This window comes from Fragaria vesca, unplaced genomic scaffold (assembly GCF_000184155.1).
Source record: "Fragaria vesca subsp. vesca unplaced genomic scaffold, FraVesHawaii_1.0 scf0513181, whole genome shotgun sequence".
Taxonomy (NCBI): domain Eukaryota; kingdom Viridiplantae; phylum Streptophyta; class Magnoliopsida; order Rosales; family Rosaceae; genus Fragaria; species Fragaria vesca.
Genome location: NW_004443451.1, coordinates 62,323 through 80,269, shown reverse-complemented (window position 1 = coordinate 80,269; position 17,947 = coordinate 62,323). Strand labels below are relative to the sequence as shown.

General features: G+C 37.9%; 1 protein-coding gene and 2 non-coding genes across 3 annotated transcripts; all 3 read right to left on the bottom strand.

The window, feature by feature from the left end:
- Positions 1–3,175: 3,175 nt before the first annotated feature.
- LOC101307369 lies at positions 3,176–4,541 on the bottom strand. Its single transcript, XR_185539.1, has 3 exons — positions 4,245–4,541; positions 3,800–3,880; positions 3,176–3,552 (listed from the first exon to the last, which is right to left on the bottom strand). It is a non-coding gene; the product is annotated as an uncharacterized LOC101307369 (transcript).
- Positions 4,542–4,691: 150 nt separating this feature from the next.
- On the bottom strand, positions 4,692–7,937 carry LOC101308836 (disease resistance protein At4g27190-like). The gene is made up of 3 exons (XM_004310239.1): positions 7,357–7,937; positions 4,862–7,157; positions 4,692–4,754 (listed from the first exon to the last, which is right to left on the bottom strand). The coding sequence occupies exons 1-3, from the start codon at positions 7,935–7,937 to the stop codon at positions 4,692–4,694; spliced, it is 2,940 nt and encodes a 979-aa protein (XP_004310287.1).
- A 5,733-nt stretch (positions 7,938–13,670) lies between these two features.
- LOC101308048 lies at positions 13,671–14,308 on the bottom strand. The gene is made up of 2 exons (XR_185542.1): positions 14,024–14,308; positions 13,671–13,905 (listed from the first exon to the last, which is right to left on the bottom strand). It is a non-coding gene; the product is annotated as an uncharacterized LOC101308048 (transcript).
- Between the last annotated feature and the right edge of the window lie 3,639 nt (positions 14,309–17,947).

Sequence of the window (17,947 nt, the reverse complement as noted above, 5' to 3'; positions counted from 1 at the left end):
ATTCTTGTTTACATGATTTCCTAGTTCTTTTGTGCTTAATGGAGTTGAACATGTTTTACTTGAACCTGATCATAACGTGAAGTAGATTATAGTTTGACTACTTGAGTTCTATACGGGATCAATAAGTTAGAATTCATTGTTTAGAAGAACTTTGGCATATGTCCGAGATCAATAAGGTTTATGTACGGAAATCTTTAGCATGCAATCTAGGGAGTTCAATTGCTATCAACTAGAGAGAAGGGTAGGCGTATTAGGTGGTGGATTCAAAGCTTTAGCATCTTTATAATTTGTTCTTAAACTCTTAGAAATTTCATTGTTCTCTTGTCTTTAATTTCAGTTTTATTACTTTATTTTCTGTTTTCAATCCAAACATCATAAAATCATATTGTTATTTCATTAGGTGTAGTATAATTGGCATAATAAGTTGTTCTAATCAATCCTTAGAGGGAACGACCTCGTGCTTGCACTTCTATTCTATAAGTGATTCGTGCACTTGCGAGTACTATATTAAAACATACAACAATTTTCCCAAATAGGAATGTAGCCAAGAGAAAGAGTCAAGGGTTTTGAAAACTAAATCAGTTTTAAATAGATGATAAAGACATCACAAAACCACTAACCTAAAGAGGACACTTAGATCGGCTATATAGCTTGAGCGGTGCCTCACATGGGCCAGCAGCTGAGTTGGTTTGTGTATCACAAAACCAAGTTGGACTAAAAAAGGAGCTGACCTAAAAGTGCTGTAGTCATGTGCTCATGGGTTGGAAGAAGAACACAACCCTAGACTAACTTGGAGCTCAAGCACAATGAAAAATGTTTTACTAAAAGAGATTTGAAACTCAAATACTTGAAAAGCTGAAGCAAATACATTTAAATATGCACGAAGTCAGACTCAGAGATTATGACAGATACAAATTATGGTATCATCCAAATCCACTTGCCATCCTCAGTGAAAAATATGTGATGCATATGCATATGAACTACCTGATGCACTTGAGAACGGTCAGGTCTTTAATCTTCACTTGAGCTATCTTATGCATTCAGGACAAGAGCAGCTTGTCTCTTGTGTGTTTTGACCATAAGGGATAGCCAACAAATCTTATACCAAGAGATAAGCAACTCTCTAAAGGCAGTTGCATTGGATGGAAAAGACAGACCACCTGGGTGCTGGAATTGTGAGGGAAGTGGAATGTTACTTTTTGTTATCCATGGTTGGACATGATCTCGATTTCATTATATTGGGATCTTCCCTGTAAATCCTTCTCAGATATTATACTTACCTCCCCAATATTCATGTAGGCAGATAAACTGCGCATGAGCGCATCCACTCCTTTGGTATTATATTTTTAGCCAACTATTCGCGTGTGCAAAGAAGTTGTGTATAGATTATATTGGTTCAATGGTTCAGCTAGAAAACGAACTCTTGAGTTTTTCATTGGCCATAATCATTTCATATATGAGCTCCTGTTTTCTTTGTTGGTAATAGGTTCCTGGTTTACTTCATCCCAAAAACTAGTTATGCTGGTTAGACTCAACTAACTAAGATGCTTTAGATTATGCCTCAAAGTTTTTGCTTTGGCTTGTTTGGGGAGAAACAAAGTGCTTCTTCTTCTCCTGTTAGCTATAATACGTTGAAAAATCTGTACATTACATTGCTTGGGACACATACATTATTTGGATTTCCTTTTCCCATTCAGTTTAGATGTACTGTTACATGTGGTATACCTTTGCCGATGAGTTGTTCATTTGCTTTTCGTTTAGGTGATATGTGTGGTGGTACTGCAAAATGGAAAGCTCTCAACAGAAAACAAGCTAAAGATGTATATGCGTTACAGAATGTCCAAATGGTTATGGTATGAATTCCCATTGATATTCATCATATTTCTTATTTTTTCCCATATTTACTTGAAAAAAAGAAGAAGCCAAGTGTCATTCATATTCTTCACTATCATGTTTGTATTACCAAAATGACATACTTGATGCACTTCTCATTTCAATATGTACTTTCAATGCATTAGTTACTAAAATAACTTTGCTTGCAGAACAAATGTGTTTTGAAATTATTGAGTGTCTTGAAACACTAATTTATTAGGCCTGGTTCATGTACAGGCCAGGCATACACTATGTAAGCGAGTCTCTCACGACTTCAAATGCAAAGATGGGCCAGGTAACAGGTGATACCCTACGGCAGAACTCAGCTCTACAGCTCAGTCCCATCCAAGTGTCAAGAGTTCTCAGTGAAAAGAATCTGTAAGATTGAATGCGATGATGTGATGTGAACTGGTGCTTGTGAAACTAAAAACTAAGGGCTCCCCAGACTTGGCCGCCAAGTATATCTATCCTTCACTTCTACAGAATCAACCAGGGAAGAGGGCTTTCTGTGGGATTTGTAAGTTTATGTGTACATACAACTAACTGTTTTGTAGGGATGGATATTGGATAGAGTTGATCTTGTAAATGAGGGGGAAATAGGAGGAAAGGAATAGGAATGTTTAGTTCAAGGGAAATATAAGTGAGCAAATTTAGCCAGAAGCCTGTGTTGTTCAAGCCGATGCAGTTTTGAATTTGAGGGTGTCATATTAGAGCCATTAATTGTACAAATGTTTGACATTTTCAATGCAAGCTGTATTGTTTCATACAGTTCTTTATATAATAGGTGCTAGAAGACACATGCGGAATAATCTTTGCAATTTGCGGTGCTCCCTGAGTTGATTCATTGAATGTTTTCTCCTCTCATTTTTAGTGAGTTGATGATTATGTTGGAATCATATTATAGAACTCTCATCCCATTTGAAACCCTGTTACCGATCTAGTTTTCCTTAAGAGAAGAGGAAGGTGTGGGTTGAACTTATGAAAAAGAGGAAGCATTTCAGCTGCATCACTCACGATTCAGGTGCCACAAATTCACAACTGAAAACAAGCAACAGTGGGTAATTACAAATTCAGGTCTAGCCTTTCTATGAAACGGAAGTGTGCATATCTCCGTGTCTTGCTGAAAATTAATGAACCAGACACTCCCCAATCCCAGCAGGAACATAAAACCAGGAAGTTGACGAAAGGAGCCATGCGGTTTCATGCTCGTTGTTGTTGTCCACTTCTAGATCATCAATTCCCTCATTGTTTCCTTCTTTTTCTTATCGTATTCTGTTACATACTGAGTAGTACTGCTAGTATCAACCATGTATGCAACCCAACTGAACACACTTCTCTCTTGTCCTTCGCTCTGGCTCTTTCTTCTCCCTCTTCCTTAAACTGGGCAAGGCATCAACTGCGATGCGGCTGGTTGGGTCACCCGTATCTCATTGCCCTCCGATGGCCTCACACTCAAACAAGGTATTACATTTGCTTCATCAAAACTAGCACTTGAAAATCTCACACATCTCACCCACTTGAATCTCTCCCAAAATTCCCTACATCAAAGTGTCGCTTCCTTCTTGTCCTTGACTCATCTTGAGGTTCTTGATTTGAGCTCTAACCTTGTTTCTAGGGCGCTTCCAGTACTTTCTCTCTCATCTAGTATCCGAGTGCTGGATTTGTCCAACAATCAATTTACTGTCAAAGAAATGATTGATAACGACGAATTAGGACAAGAAAAATAAGAATATAGGAGCGAAAAAGAAAAATTGAAGTTAAAATTTGCTTGTTGCACTGAATCACTGATACACAGAAGATTGGGAAAGCAAATGAATTATGAGAACTCCATTATCTTAGAAAAAGGTAACATTTTTAGTTTCTATGGCATCACAAGAAATCTACCATTCCATGAAAAGAAAATAATTCAGTTGATCACACAGCATACCTGGACAAAGAAATAGAGTTGAACTTGGTTAATTCCGGCAATGGAAGTTAGAAGCTGAGCTAGAGACTTCACAAAGATGCTCTGTTGCATACAAAAATAAGAAAAAAGAAAAAGCAAAAAAGAATTACTATTAAAATTATAGATTTAAACAGAAAAGTAACATTCTAGGAGTAAAGAAAACGAAACAATCATCAACTTTAAGTATTCTGCATAATTTAGACTTTTTTATTGTTGTTCACATTATGACTGATAAACAAAGAAAAATAAGAATGAAAATAAAAATACTATTTTAATTAGACTTCATGTCGTGGGTGCTCAGTTGTTTTAAAAGAGTGAGAAGAATAAAAATTGAATCACATATATTAATTGATCAAATCAGTTTTTGCCCAATTGCTGCCCTACAAAATACAGAAGAAAAGAACAAACCAAGTAAATACGTCAATACCTGCCACGTAGAGTTTTGTATAATTGTGGATCATTGAGTTGGACTGGGTGAGAAGTGGAGGCTGAAAATGAAAATTGGTTCCTGCTTTTGAAGGCTCCGAAGAGATCGGAAGAGGTTGAAAATAAAACCTCGGGGCATCCCACCACCATCAAGCGTTCCAATGAAGGACATTCAATATCAACGGCAGCAATTGCACTATACAACTTAGGAAGATCGATCAAAACCAAGTTCTTCAGTTTTGGTAGAACCGTCTTCTCCTTGTTCACTGCTTCCATTACTCTTTGCAACAAATAACACGACTCTACAAGAAGGTCTTCCAATTGAACAAGACATTGGGCCACATCAGATGCGAACAGACTTTGCAGCAGATCACAATTGCACACGGTCAAAATCTTAAGACTCTGGAACATTGCACGTGGGGCAGGACCACTACATATGCTTCTGAGTTTATTTAGAGACATCAAATGCATCTCTCTCAGTTTTGCTTGTTCTAGCTCGTCCCCTTCGCATCTGAACACATATTCCAATTTGAACAGCAAGTTTAAATCTAGTTTCTCCAGATTTGGTAGTCTCTGTACAAATTTTGATACACTCTTCAAAAGCGTACCAAAACGCACATGAAACACCTTGAGATTTGAGAGAGACCCAGGTGGTAACTCACCAACACACAACTCCTCCAGGAAGATCAGATGTCTCAGATGCAACTCTTCCAAATTCTCAAACACGGGTCCTGTTTCAACTCGTCCTGTTGTGGTAATCAACTCTTTCAACTTGTCAAAAGAAAACCCAACTGTGAGATGCTTGAGTTTATGTAACCTCCCATGGTCATATTCCATAACAATGTCACTCATTCCTCTACAGCGGTCATACTGTAGCTTCTCTGTTTTCTCTGTCACCGCTTTTTTAAACCAATCAGGCAAGGTACTGATGGTTGCTCCATTAAGATACAAGGATCTTGAATTACAATCTCCTTGTTTGTATTCACGGGACGAGGATATGCCATCTTTATTTAAACAAATGTAATCCCAATCCGGTGCGACCTCAACATTTTTAGGGATGAAACTTGAATTACGATCTCCTTGTTTGTATTCACGGGACGAGGATATGCCATTGATAGTTATACAAAAGTAATCCCAATCCGGTGCGACCTCAACATTTTTAGGGATGAAACTTTCATCAGACAAGCCAACCTGCAATATTTTCAAATTTGATAAAGCAGCTAACTCATCAGACCTAATAATATTGGTTCTTTCTGATGGTCCCTCAGCTACACACGACCCGTCCTCTTCAAATCCACAGTACACCATGTACAATTCTTCTAATTCTTGCAACTTTGATATCACTGTAGATGGAATTGTAACCATACCATGTCCCCAATGGCGATTGACATCCAAAATCTTTAGATTGGTCAAATGTCCTATTTCTCTAGACAATTCCACCAAGGAACAGTCTCTCATACTAAGAATTTCAAGCTTGTTTAGTTTCCCCACAACGGAAATGTCAACTAATTTGCCGCAACTATTTAAATACAAAGCTTGGAGGTTGGTGAGGAGACTAAATGATTGGGGTAATACGGAAATACTAGTCTTGCTAAGATCCAAGACCCTTAACTCTTTCAGATTCTGGATCAACTTTTCTGGGATCTCACTTAGTTCCTCATTCCCGTTTAGTAATAAAATCTGGAGATTTTGACATACCAGCTCTTCTTCGGGTAGCTTGCAAATTTCGTTCCTCATTAGTGAAATAGCAGTGCAGCCTTCATGTAATCCGCGTGGCCGCCAACCCTTTAAACCACAGCCAGCTTTCACAAAAAACCGATGCCCCTCTTCAGATTGTGCAATTTGAATGGCTGTATCCCGGATGACATCATGCATCTTTACACATCCTTTTTTCTGGCTATCCAAAAGCAAGCTAGAATTTTTCAGGTACTTGACCACTGAAACTACTATTCCTCTGGCTTCTTCCATTGTTTGGGCATCTCGAAACAATCTTTTTCCGATCCCGTACCGGAACAAGTCTTCTATTTTGATGTCATGGTCTTCTGGGAACAGGCAACAGAGCAAGAAGCATGACTTGGAATCCCCATCTTTCAAGTAATTATAGCTTAATCTTATACATCGGAATGCGTCTTCCTCATGGTTAGGATTGACACGTTGCGACTGCTTTAGTCGTTCAGCTGCCTTCTCCCATTCCTCCTGGTCCGCATCTGCGAGTGCCCTTGCAACAGCTATCAATGCAATCGGTAGATTCTTACACTCTCCAGCTACCCTCCATGCCACTTCCTTAAACGAAGTGGACTCGAAAGAAATTGTTCCTGCATTTCTCACGAACAAGGTCCAAGAATCTTGATCTGAGAGAACTTTGAGTCTGATCTTTTCATGGCACTTCATGGCATTACAGACATTCAATATCCTCATGGTGAGTAGCACTTTGGACTTGCACTTTTGAAGCTCATTGTAGGTGGGAATCCCTATCTTTGACAACTCTGTTCTCTCCCAGACATCGTCCACAATTATCAGGAGTTTTTCTTTTCTCATGATCTCCTTATGTAACTTATCTGCTCTTCCAGCTTCTGTCTTATCTTTTAATTCGAAGCCCAGCAGCTCTGCCAATGTGTCTTGAACTTTTTCCAAGTCAAGCTTTTGGGATACAACAGCCATAATCCATTTGTCAAAAGTACCATTTCTGCAGGCTTGTGCAGCTACATGTCTCACCATGCTTGTCTTTCCAACGCCGCCCATGCCATAGACACCGACGGCAGTAATCTTGTCATCTGTTAGCGCCTTCATAACCTTGTCTGTCGCTTCTTTTGTTGCTCCAAATGCTTGGAAATCATCTGTGAATTCAATTGCATCAGGTGTAACTCTACTGCGGAGAGATTCCACAATCTTGTCAACAAGTTCTTCATGAGTCCTACAAGGAAGAATTAAAAGTTAAGTGTTACGTAAAATAGTGGAATTATACAGCGCACTCGGGTGCGCCCCGCACCCGGCCATCTCATCGGGCCCGGCCGCACCCGGGTGAGATGGCCGGGTGTGCGGCGCACCCGGGTGCGCTGAATAGGCTCTCGGTAAAATATATATAGAATTGAAATTGAAGGCACAATGCTTACTTGTAATCATTTGTGTTCCACCCAGAGATATTGGCCACTTTGTATAAATCAGCTCTCCATTGATTCACCTTCTCTGATGCATGTCGCCCAGAGGTTTCGTGCTTAGAGAAAGCTTTTTTGAAACTGTTGTTCTGAAATCGGACATCCGTAGGATCAATTTTAAAAAAAAGTGGCAAAATTCTGCTCTCTTCCATGGATAGACAAATCTCTCGAAGTTCCTCCAAACACCAAACAGAAGAAGCATATTTTTTCGAGAGAATTACGATTGCAAACCTTGACTCTTTAATTGCCTTTATGAGTGTGGGAGAAATAACATCCCCTACTCTAAGATCTGTTTCATCCATGAACGTTATAATGCCACTTCTACGAAGTCGATCGCGTATTTGGGCTGTAATCCCTTTGCGAGTGTCAGGACCCCTGAAACTCAAAAACACATCATACTTCCAGGGACGAGGTTCTGATGATGAAGCAAGAGATTCAGAGGCATTCAAGTTAACCACTCCTTGATTATCCTGCGACTTTCCGACGCTTATCCGACGCTTTACTTGAGTCCATATCCCCTTAATGGCCTTGCAACCCATCCATGTCACAATTACCGCAACAATCGCCAACCATATCTTTTTGTAATATGCAAACATACAGAGGAAGAACAAAAGGGAGTTAAAACCAACGAACACAAAACATTCACAAATATTGGAGGGTAAAACTTATAAAATACTCATGTTTCTAACCTCGAAGAAATAGAACTCCATTAGCTTCGGCTATTACAGGTCGACAGGAGAGCTAGGCTGGAGAACTCCAATAGTAAACAAATCTATGTAAAGCCCTTTTGATCAAACAAGAGAGCCTGATAACACAAAAAATGGAGAAAATGGAAGACAGAGATAGTTTGAACGGAGAAAAGAGAGACTAGAGTGTGTTCAAATTTCCTTTACTTTTGTGGCAATCGGGATCAGTCTCTGCTTTCTAATCTTTATAAAGTCTGTGTAAATCCCGAGGCAGTTGGCAGCAGGTATTCAAATTTCAATAAATCCCGTTCATGTCCCACTCACTATCTTTCACATCCTTATAACAAGGGCAATTCAATTCAAGACCAATTCAACCAATTGACTTCACCCAAAATATAAAGAGTTTTTTTCACCAACAGTCCCTCAACTCTGGTGCACCTACCAATGTGATACCCCAACTCTTAATCGTACCAATGTGATACCCAGTCCCTCTTAATCGTACCAATGTGATACCCCAACTCATTTGTGGGAGTTTTTTTCACCAACAGTCCCTCAAAATGAGATGTTCCATATAAATTTCTATATTTATTCTGTTAGTTTAACAAGTGCTAGGGTAAAAATAGAAAATGAGATTGATCTAGGTTTTATCAGATTGTGGTCGACTGGTTGGCGGTAGTTCTTTAGTTTAGATAAGAGACACAAATTAAGGAGTAGGGAGGGAAAATTGGCGCCAAAATTGGAATTGTTGGGTGTCTTTCTCAAGGTAAAAGGCGGGAAAAACATTGCTCCTCTCAGATGGGGTTAATTTTGTCTTTTAACCCTCTTTGTGGGCCTCACGTACTTGCCACGTCACCAAGATGACGGAGAAGTTGAAAAAACTGACGGAAGTACTTCAATGATAGCAATACTAGAGTCTGGGTATCACATTGGTACGATTAAGAGTTGAGGTATCACATTGGTAGGTACACCAGAGTTAAGGGACTGTTGGTGAAAAAACTCAAATATAAATGATAAATTGATAACATTTCTCATTAGCAAGGAGAAATGTCTAGTTTCTTTGATCCATCTGATCAATAGGTGAGGCTTACCTAAACTAGGTAATATCTCATATGGAGGTTTATATTTCCACATGCCAGCTATTTCACGTAGTCAATTGATGTCAATAGATTGTTTCAGTATGTATAATTTCCATGGATTTTCTCATCCTATTGGAGCTAAAAAGTTTTACAGTATGGAAGAGAGGGGAAGAAAGTTGGATGCAGAAAAAGTTAAGTGGAGGCTATGGAATTTGCTGAAGTTTCAGGACCTTTGTCAATTTATGAAACTTCTTACTTTCCCACCTACACATACCAATCAATATTCAGTACATATGCCTACCAAATTAGATTGTTAAATGTGAACTAAAGTGACTGAATCAACCAACCAACAATTTCCCACGCATCTTGACCAAAACAAAAAAATGACCTTGGTTTTGGACTACAAGTTAAACCTGTACAACCATCCAACCAGAAAAAATTTCCATTGTTAACGTTTCACGTTTCACTTTTCATCAGAAACTAGATCATATCTATAACATAGAACAACTAGTAGAGTACCACGATGACTGTAGTTAATGAGGTTTAAAATTATATACACGTCCATTGGCAAAAATATCGAAGAACCAAATGTCCAAAACTCCACAAGTTAACAACTTTAGCAAATACTAAACCAGCAAAACGATATGATACAGATTGTTTTGGCTTGAGGATTGCTAAAGAGGATTGATGACAAGTTCTAGCAAGTTCATGCCCTTACAAATCTTTGGCTTTCAAATCTTGTCGAGGGCTCTAAATTTCTATACAACATCATATATGTGTATATCATATAACATTAATCAATCAGTCATCATCTTGATGATGATGATGATGATAATAAAAACATGGATCCCAAAGACGTAGGCTCCGTTAGAATAACCAAAACTTGGAACCAACCTAGTAGTCTTGTGAAAATTAACCAAAAACACATGTAATATTATCACCCATGAAATGCATATAGGAAATTAACCAAAAACACGTATAGGTCTTTCTTTTAATTTTCGATAACTTCAGTATCTGAGGATAGCAATAACGAGTGATATCCCAGATTCACAGTATACAAGAATGTAAAAAGTAAAACTCAGCAAGAAAAAGAAACAACACAAGGATGTTTTTGTTCTCGCAGAAACTCTGAAATCAGAGAGAAAAACTGCGTGTCTCTAACTCTAGAGAGACAAATCTTTCCACTAAATTGAAGTGACTTCTTTACAAGAATAATAGATCCAATGATACACTACCACAGTGCTATCCCTCCTAGTCCCAAACTAGTCTAGACCTATTCCCTCTCTTGTTCCTAAGCCCATACAACATGGAATACATTTAGAAGCTTTGTCTGTGAATTCTGCTAACCACTAACGGATTCAGCATTGAACGCTTCTTGGGTTGGTTGCACTACACATCCCACATGGTATGCAACGTGATATGGGTTGATGAAAGAAGTTTTGAGTTCAAGCTTTAAGGTTTACAGTCACGAGGAAGACTTAGAGCAACATGAACAATGCAAGCTGAAAACTAGACTCAACACAGAAAACGCTACCAGAGCAGTTTTCAACAACCATCGAGCATAGCTAAAGCTATAGATATAAATAGGCAGTCAAGGCATCAAAAGGTGATGCCAGCTGACCTCAGCAGGTTCCAGGAAGGTTTGGACAGAAAAGTTTGGCTCCCATACTGAAAGCGATGTGTCCAAGCATAGAGATGACAAGAGCAATCTCAATAAGACAAAGAAACCTTTCCTAAAACATGAACGATTCAAAGCAGGGAGCAAAGAGGATTCAGACCCTCTTACTCAGTCCATCAATGGACTTGTCACAGTCGAAAGTGACTAGTCTTTGAATCACACAGGGACCAGCTACTGCATAGGATACCGTATCATAGGATCCAAGCTGGAGCCTTGAACACCAAACCATTTGGTCACGGGTTGGCATAACAGAAGATCTCAACCCTTAGACTGGTTTAAGCGCCAAGGCACTTGCCTCAACCCAGTTGTCCATTTGAAATTGAAAGACGGCAATAATCTATTAAACTAATATAACATATTCTTTGAGTTCAAACCAGGCAGAAGGACTTAGAACTAGGATCTGTGAAAAACAGTGATATGCATATGCATGATTTACCTGAGACCATAGGGGATTGTAATGACACTTGTTCTTGTTCAAGGGGAATCTCCAAGTGTTTTGTTAGACTAGGATTGCCAATCATCCTTATACCTTCACTCCAAAAAATAGCCAGAAGCCAACAATAATACAAAGTATGCATCAATCAATTTTCTTTGTAATCAACTAGAAATTGCAAGCTAATAGAAAACCACCTATAACAGAATTTGCAATGGAAGGAGCATGAACACTAATCCTCTCCAAACCGTCAACCGATTGAAATTAAGTTAAGAATCTTCAATCATGTGAGTTAAATCAAACCATCTCTGATTGCACATTGAGCTTGGTTTTTCTGTTTGTTTCGAAAATCAGAGTAGACCCAGCATTGAGACTGACTGGAAACAACAAGAGAGCCAATAATGTCTCTTATTGCTGGTCATTGCCTCATTGGAACCCACCAAAGGCAAAAGCTTGTGGGAATTATTTAACCCAAAAGAAAGTTGTTAACAACCATGACATAGATAACTAACAACTTCGCCATAGAAGTCATTTTAAATGAGTTAGTTGTCTGAATAAGGTGAAAATGTCATGATACAGAAATGTCAAGTATTTAAAACCTATTGCTTGAGAAAACACCAAACCCAGATGTTATAATATCTCAACTTGCTGCCGGCCAATAAGATAATCATATGTAAGTTGATCCGAAACCTGATTTTTTTTTTTCGGCTGAAAGATGTGTGAGAGCGAAATGACTCCTAACATTTTTATGTAATAAAAAAGAAAAGAGAGAAATATCAAGAGAGGGGGATTAGACCAAAACCTCTCATTGCAAAATAACAACGAAACGAAACAAAACTATGAAAACCAAAATTGGGGAAGACCCATAAGGTCACTACTACAATATGACAAAATAAAAGGAGGAGGTGAATCCCACCAAACCAGCTGTGTTAATGACGTACTGTGATTAGCCAGAACATCTGCAACCTTATTCCCTTCACGAAAAATATGAGAAGATTGAAAGGTCATCTCCGATATGCAACATAAACAATTAAGCCGAAACCTGCTTAATACTTTAAAATGTGTGAAAATGATATCAAACAGTTCTCTAATTTATCTCACCCCGTGATTAGTAGGTAGCCAGACAACGTTTACAAGTCGTTCCAATTTGTGTTATTGTAATGTTTGATACTTCGTTCTAGTTGAATACGATGGCCTCGAAAATATCTTTCATTGTTTATGAGCGCCTAATTATTCCTATGGCATCTTGACCTTGGTTCTTGCAGGACTCTGCTTTCTTTTTTACCAAAACCATCTAACATTTCTACGTTCTACACATCAAGCAATTCTATTTCTAGAGCATTTAGCACTTACTGGATTACAGCAAACTGGTAAAAAATCCAAACCCAGCGGCAAGAATACCTTGAGACATTTCCCAGAGCATGCCAACTGATCACTTCACTCTCAGTTAGGATGCCTTTAGCATCTTTTTGTCCATCGCATACGAGTTCCCAGCTAGCTAGATAACCAGCCTTGATGTGTTTGTAGCTGAAACAGGCCTCCGTAACCATCTGGTCCAAATGAAATTAAAACAGAAAAAATCACTGAATTTATTGTAACCATCATGAGTAAATTAACTACATTGGGGGATAATTTTTGTTTTTATAGCATAGCAAATCATCTAGTCCAAATTATTGGTGCTTTTGGGTCCTATGGCATCTTGACCTTAGGTCTTGCAGAACTCTGCTTTCTTTTTTACCAAAACCATTCTAACATTTCTAAGTTCTACACATCAAGCTAGTCATAACTCATAACCCTTCTAACACTTCTGATATCACATCCTTATAACAAGGCCAATTCAATTCAAGACCAATTCAACTAATCACTTCACTCTTACTAGCTAGGATTCTCCAATCTCTGTTGAGATCATTGTCATTGCCCATTGAACTTGAATGTATAATAATTATGTAATTTGCTTCTTCTTTTTTGAAAGTATGTATGTAATTTACTTTTGAAATCACAAGAATGGGTGGATTTATTTGATGGCAGAGAGACTATCTAATTAACTCCATGAAAATAAGCTACACACAGAGCCCCAAATTTGATCACGTGATTCACGTCTTTGTTTACTAAACCCCAAACCCTAAACACAACTAGTGGTAGATGTCCAGTGTCCTAAGTTTAACTAAACATTTAGTTTTGAGCATCCCCATAATCCTATATTAAGAAAAGGGACATTGTCTGTTTAATTTTTCGTAGGTTAGCCATTGTTTTCTGGTCTTTTAAGCTGCATCTTGTCAATAACCCAACTCCCAAAGTTTGAATACCATAATGAATAATCAAGAACAGTCAAGAAACTAACAAAGAGAAACAGATTAGAGGGAAACCACAGCGAAAAACAGACATGAAGGGAGGGTGACAGATCATAAGGAAGTGACAATAGAGAGCTAAAAATCGAGTAACTCACAGTTTCCGTTAGTGGTTTGTGTGGTTGCTTCTACTAGTTCAAAATATTCAGTCACATTAGTAGCTCGTCGTCTTGCTTCAAGTACTTCAAATTCTTCATTTGATTCCGATATTGTAGGCTCAGTTTCAATAATTGGTGGTTCCGATGCTTCAAAATCTCTCGTGTTGATTTCAATAGGTTGTACTTTACTGCACACAATGGAGTCGAGAAGTTCTCTGTCAATCTAAAAGGAAGAGTTAAGGGTGAAATAATGGTCAGCTATATGAATAAGCACAAGTATAACTCTTAGTAATTGATGATGCTTACTTGTAATTATGTTAATCCCACGCACTCAACCAAACTGGCCACTATTGTTAAAGCATCTCTCCACTGGACCTTCTCAGATTCGTATCGCACAGACATCCTTTCATGGTTATCCAAAGTTTCTCCAAAACTCCTTTCTGATATCTCACATTATGAAAAATTGGAAGAATTCTCTTGCAGTCCTCCATGCACTGAAAAATATCTACTAGTTCTCTCAAACACCTAGCAGAAGCAGCAGCATAATTTTGGGACAGAACAAGACAACAATTTCATTGCCTCTACGTTAGAGGGAGAAATAACATGACCTGGTACAAGAAGTCTATCATCCACGAATGTTGTGGTTCCCCTCTTTTGCAGCCCATTGTATAAAATGTAGCCCAAAATCAGTAGTCCAAGACAGAAATGGCAGCTGGAGATTTGCGTCAAATGAGAAAGATGGGTTTTGTGCCATCTGATTAAGGTTACAGTTGAGACGTCAAAGAAAAATCGGGTAGGAGATTGCTTTCAAATATGAGCAGCTGAAATGAAATCGACTGAGGAAATGAAAATTGGCTAAAAATAAACAGAGAATCGATTCATACTCATCTCAGTCTCCAACGCCAAGACCAAGCCTTTCCAAATTTGGTTTTCAGAATTAGTAAATCTAAGAGATAAAACCTTTAATTAGTAATACAAGGGTAATATATGAAAGATGAGCAATACATTAGCATAGAAAAAACAATAACACTAGCATGATTTAGAAAGTACAAATTTTACAACTCAAACACAAATACTTTCTAGGTTCTCCAAAACATGCATCAACACATATATAACCGAAACAAGTCTCTCCAACAGAAAAACTCACTAAAGTAATTGTAATAATTATAATTGAACTACATAAACGTTTTTAATATATATATATATTTTTTAAGAAATCTTCTAGTGCATCGATCAAGTGACTTTGCAACTGTGAACTCACCCAAAATATAAATGAAAAACTGATAACAAGCACTTTTTTCATGAGAATAATTGAAAAGCTCCAAGCAGCTTGAAAAGAGAGAATGTCGTTTATTTTGACTTGCCATGTTTGTGGATTGAATCCAAACCGTATAATTTATATTTAGAGTTGCAGAAAGTCGGAAAAAAGCTATAGATCAGAATGCATCATTTATCCAATAATATAATCTATCTGAATATGCATCCAGCTGATCAAAAAATTAATTTAACACAATGACTACCTCATTTATCTGCAATTTGTATTCTTATAGTAAATGAACAACAAATTCACCAAGATGAATGTCTGAGTGTCTACATGAAATCTCTAAGTTTGTTTTATGCTTTTGCAGAAATCCATTATCAGCATCAGTTGATTACTAAAATGAAAAGAAGCAAATTGCAATTGTTGGGTAGATCATTAAACCCAAAGATTGACAGAGATCTATATTACCAAAACACCTCTAAATAGTATTGAAGGCCAGCCTTGGCGCCATTTCAAGTTGTTAAAGTTGAGAATAACCTCTGACGGGGTTAAAATCATCATTATAGTACAAGACATACCTCTAGAGTGCATAGAACTGCCAGAGACGTAATACTTTCTTAATCCTCTCCTGTAATGTGGTATAATGTTGTCCATGATTTAGTGGGACTTGGTTAATGTTGTTGAAGTCAGATGCAGAGATTGAAATCTGGGGGAAGTCATTGACAGACATGCAAGTGTTCCAATGAAGAACACTTGATTTCAATATCAATACTTCAACAGTACCACTGCTAGTAGTCTAGTACTGAACAACCTTGTGACTTGAAGACGGTCTAGAAGTAAGTTCTTCAACTGTGGAAGAACGATCTTGTTGCTCTCTGTTTCCGTACTTGCTCCAATTATTCTGCCGAAGTTATGCCAAAGAAAATGGGAAATCAGTGATATCAAAGAAAATAGTATACATTCATGTTTCATTGCAGTCAAAAGAAGTAGACTCACTGAAAACGATCCAGAGGCATGGTTTAGTCGGATTTTAAGAATAATACAGGATAATATATGTAAGCAACAAGGGAACAAAGCAACTGGAACCAAAATTCTGAAAGCTAGCAACAATGTGATCACCTTACAAATACTTAACTACCAATACCGGAGTAGTAGTTAGGTAGACTATAGTACTATGAAATTACCAGCAACAGTTGTGCTTTTATAGGAAGGACAGCAGTCATGCTTAGCCCGTGCGTAATAATGAGCTCATACAAACCTGCTTATAAGCCATAGGTATCATGGAGTTTCCCCCTGAAAAACAAACAGCAAGTATGCTGATGACAGTAATCGCATTATAGCAAGTTTATTGGAGAAGCAAATGTCCCAAAGTTAGAAACTTCAGCTAAAACAACACAGGCATAACAATGATGACAGCAAACTAATCCAAAATTTCTCTTCAAGGTTTGAGAATGAAGCCAAAAGACACAACCTTTGATTTGTTACACCTTATAGCCCAGAAGTCAAGCAAATTGAAATGAAGTTTAGTAGCCCCAATCAACAATGATCAAGTTAAACCCAACCATTAATCATCGATCACAATCCCAAAAATCCGTACAGAATAAAAGACAACCCAAACAAGTTTGAATCCACCGAGAATCTAATAGAAAGAATATAAAGTACTTGACTCCATTTCAAGCAGAGCGGAGGAAGGGGACGACGGAGTTGAAGCAAGAAGCGGGTGACCTCCACTCGCCGAACCGGAGCGTTAAATAGAGCAGCCGGTTCAATGCGTCTGCGCGCGAATTTCAAGGGACTTAGTTTGGGTGGTCGGTTTCCAAGCACGACCCAACCTCAATGGGCTGGGATATAAGGCCTGAAATCAATTTCAAGTTTCTCATTTTGAACTTCTTATTAGCTACGAGGAAGTTCCTCTTAATGAACACTAGATATTGTTACCAAGTTCATGATCGATGACTGTTGTCACATTTTGGTAAATATTATGGAGAAACACATGTCCCCGAATGAAAGGTGCATAAGCTAATAGAAAGGAGACAAACAATATATTTTGAGCGATACTTGTATGATTATGCAGGTGTATTTATAGGGAAGCACAAGACCAAAACCATCTTACACAGAATTTTTCTTAGTACTCAAACTGCTACTAGGAAAGATATAAGAAATACTTTCAATGACATTAGTACTGGAAACTCAGAAATGTTGTAGAACACACAATTACCATAACATGAGCATAATGAGGCCATAACATGAGCAATGGGGAGGGTATGGTTACGGGATCAACAAATCATACTCATACCCTATTTCATTCCCAATCCCCATGCCCTTCCCAAACCCCGTAAGGGATTCCCAGTCCCCATCCCTTTTAACAATTATTTAATAAATTAAATTTTTTTTTATTTAGAAATATAGAAATATGAAATTAGAATCTAATACCAAAATAAATAAGTTTCTTGATTCAATTTAACAAAAACGAATACAACTCTCACTTTAAAAAAAAGTTTCTATAAATATTCATTATGAGAATCAGAAGAAGAAAAAAAATATTGCAAACAATTTTTACATAAATATCTATTTATAAATTATATATAATAATATTTCTAATCCTAAATGGGTGGGGACGGGAACAAATATTAAAATATCATAAACGTCCCGTATCTGATTCAAAAATCTGAATACTGGGAATCTCCATACCCGTTACACATTTATCCCCGTACCTCGTTAGGATCGAATACCATGCGTAGGTCTAGGCTCATCACGGCCTGTTACCCGTTACCCGTTAGGTCTAGACACATCACGGCCCAAACTGCCTAGACATGGGGACCGGGGGGGGGGGGGGATGCATTCTATTCTGATTATAGGTAGCTAGAGTTTCTTCTGTTTCATATTTCTTCTCTAGTGAACGTATCATATATTCATATTCAGTAATTAAAACTCGCTTTTTTTCAAAAGTATGAAATGTTATACGAAAG

Excerpts from the sequence above, each read along its gene's own strand:
- LOC101308836 (XM_004310239.1), bottom strand. The coding sequence starts at position 7,937 with ATGGGTTGCAAGGCCATTAAGGGGATATGGACTCAAGTAAAGCGTCGG. Across the intron at positions 7,158-7,356 it reads TGGAACACAAATGATTACAA|GACTCATGAAGAACTTGTTG; the intron begins GTAAGCATTGTG and ends TCTTCCTTGTAG. Across the intron at positions 4,755-4,861 it reads CAAATCTCAAGGTGTTTCAT|ATGCGAAGGGGACGAGCTAG; the intron begins GTGCGTTTTGGT and ends ATATGTGTTCAG.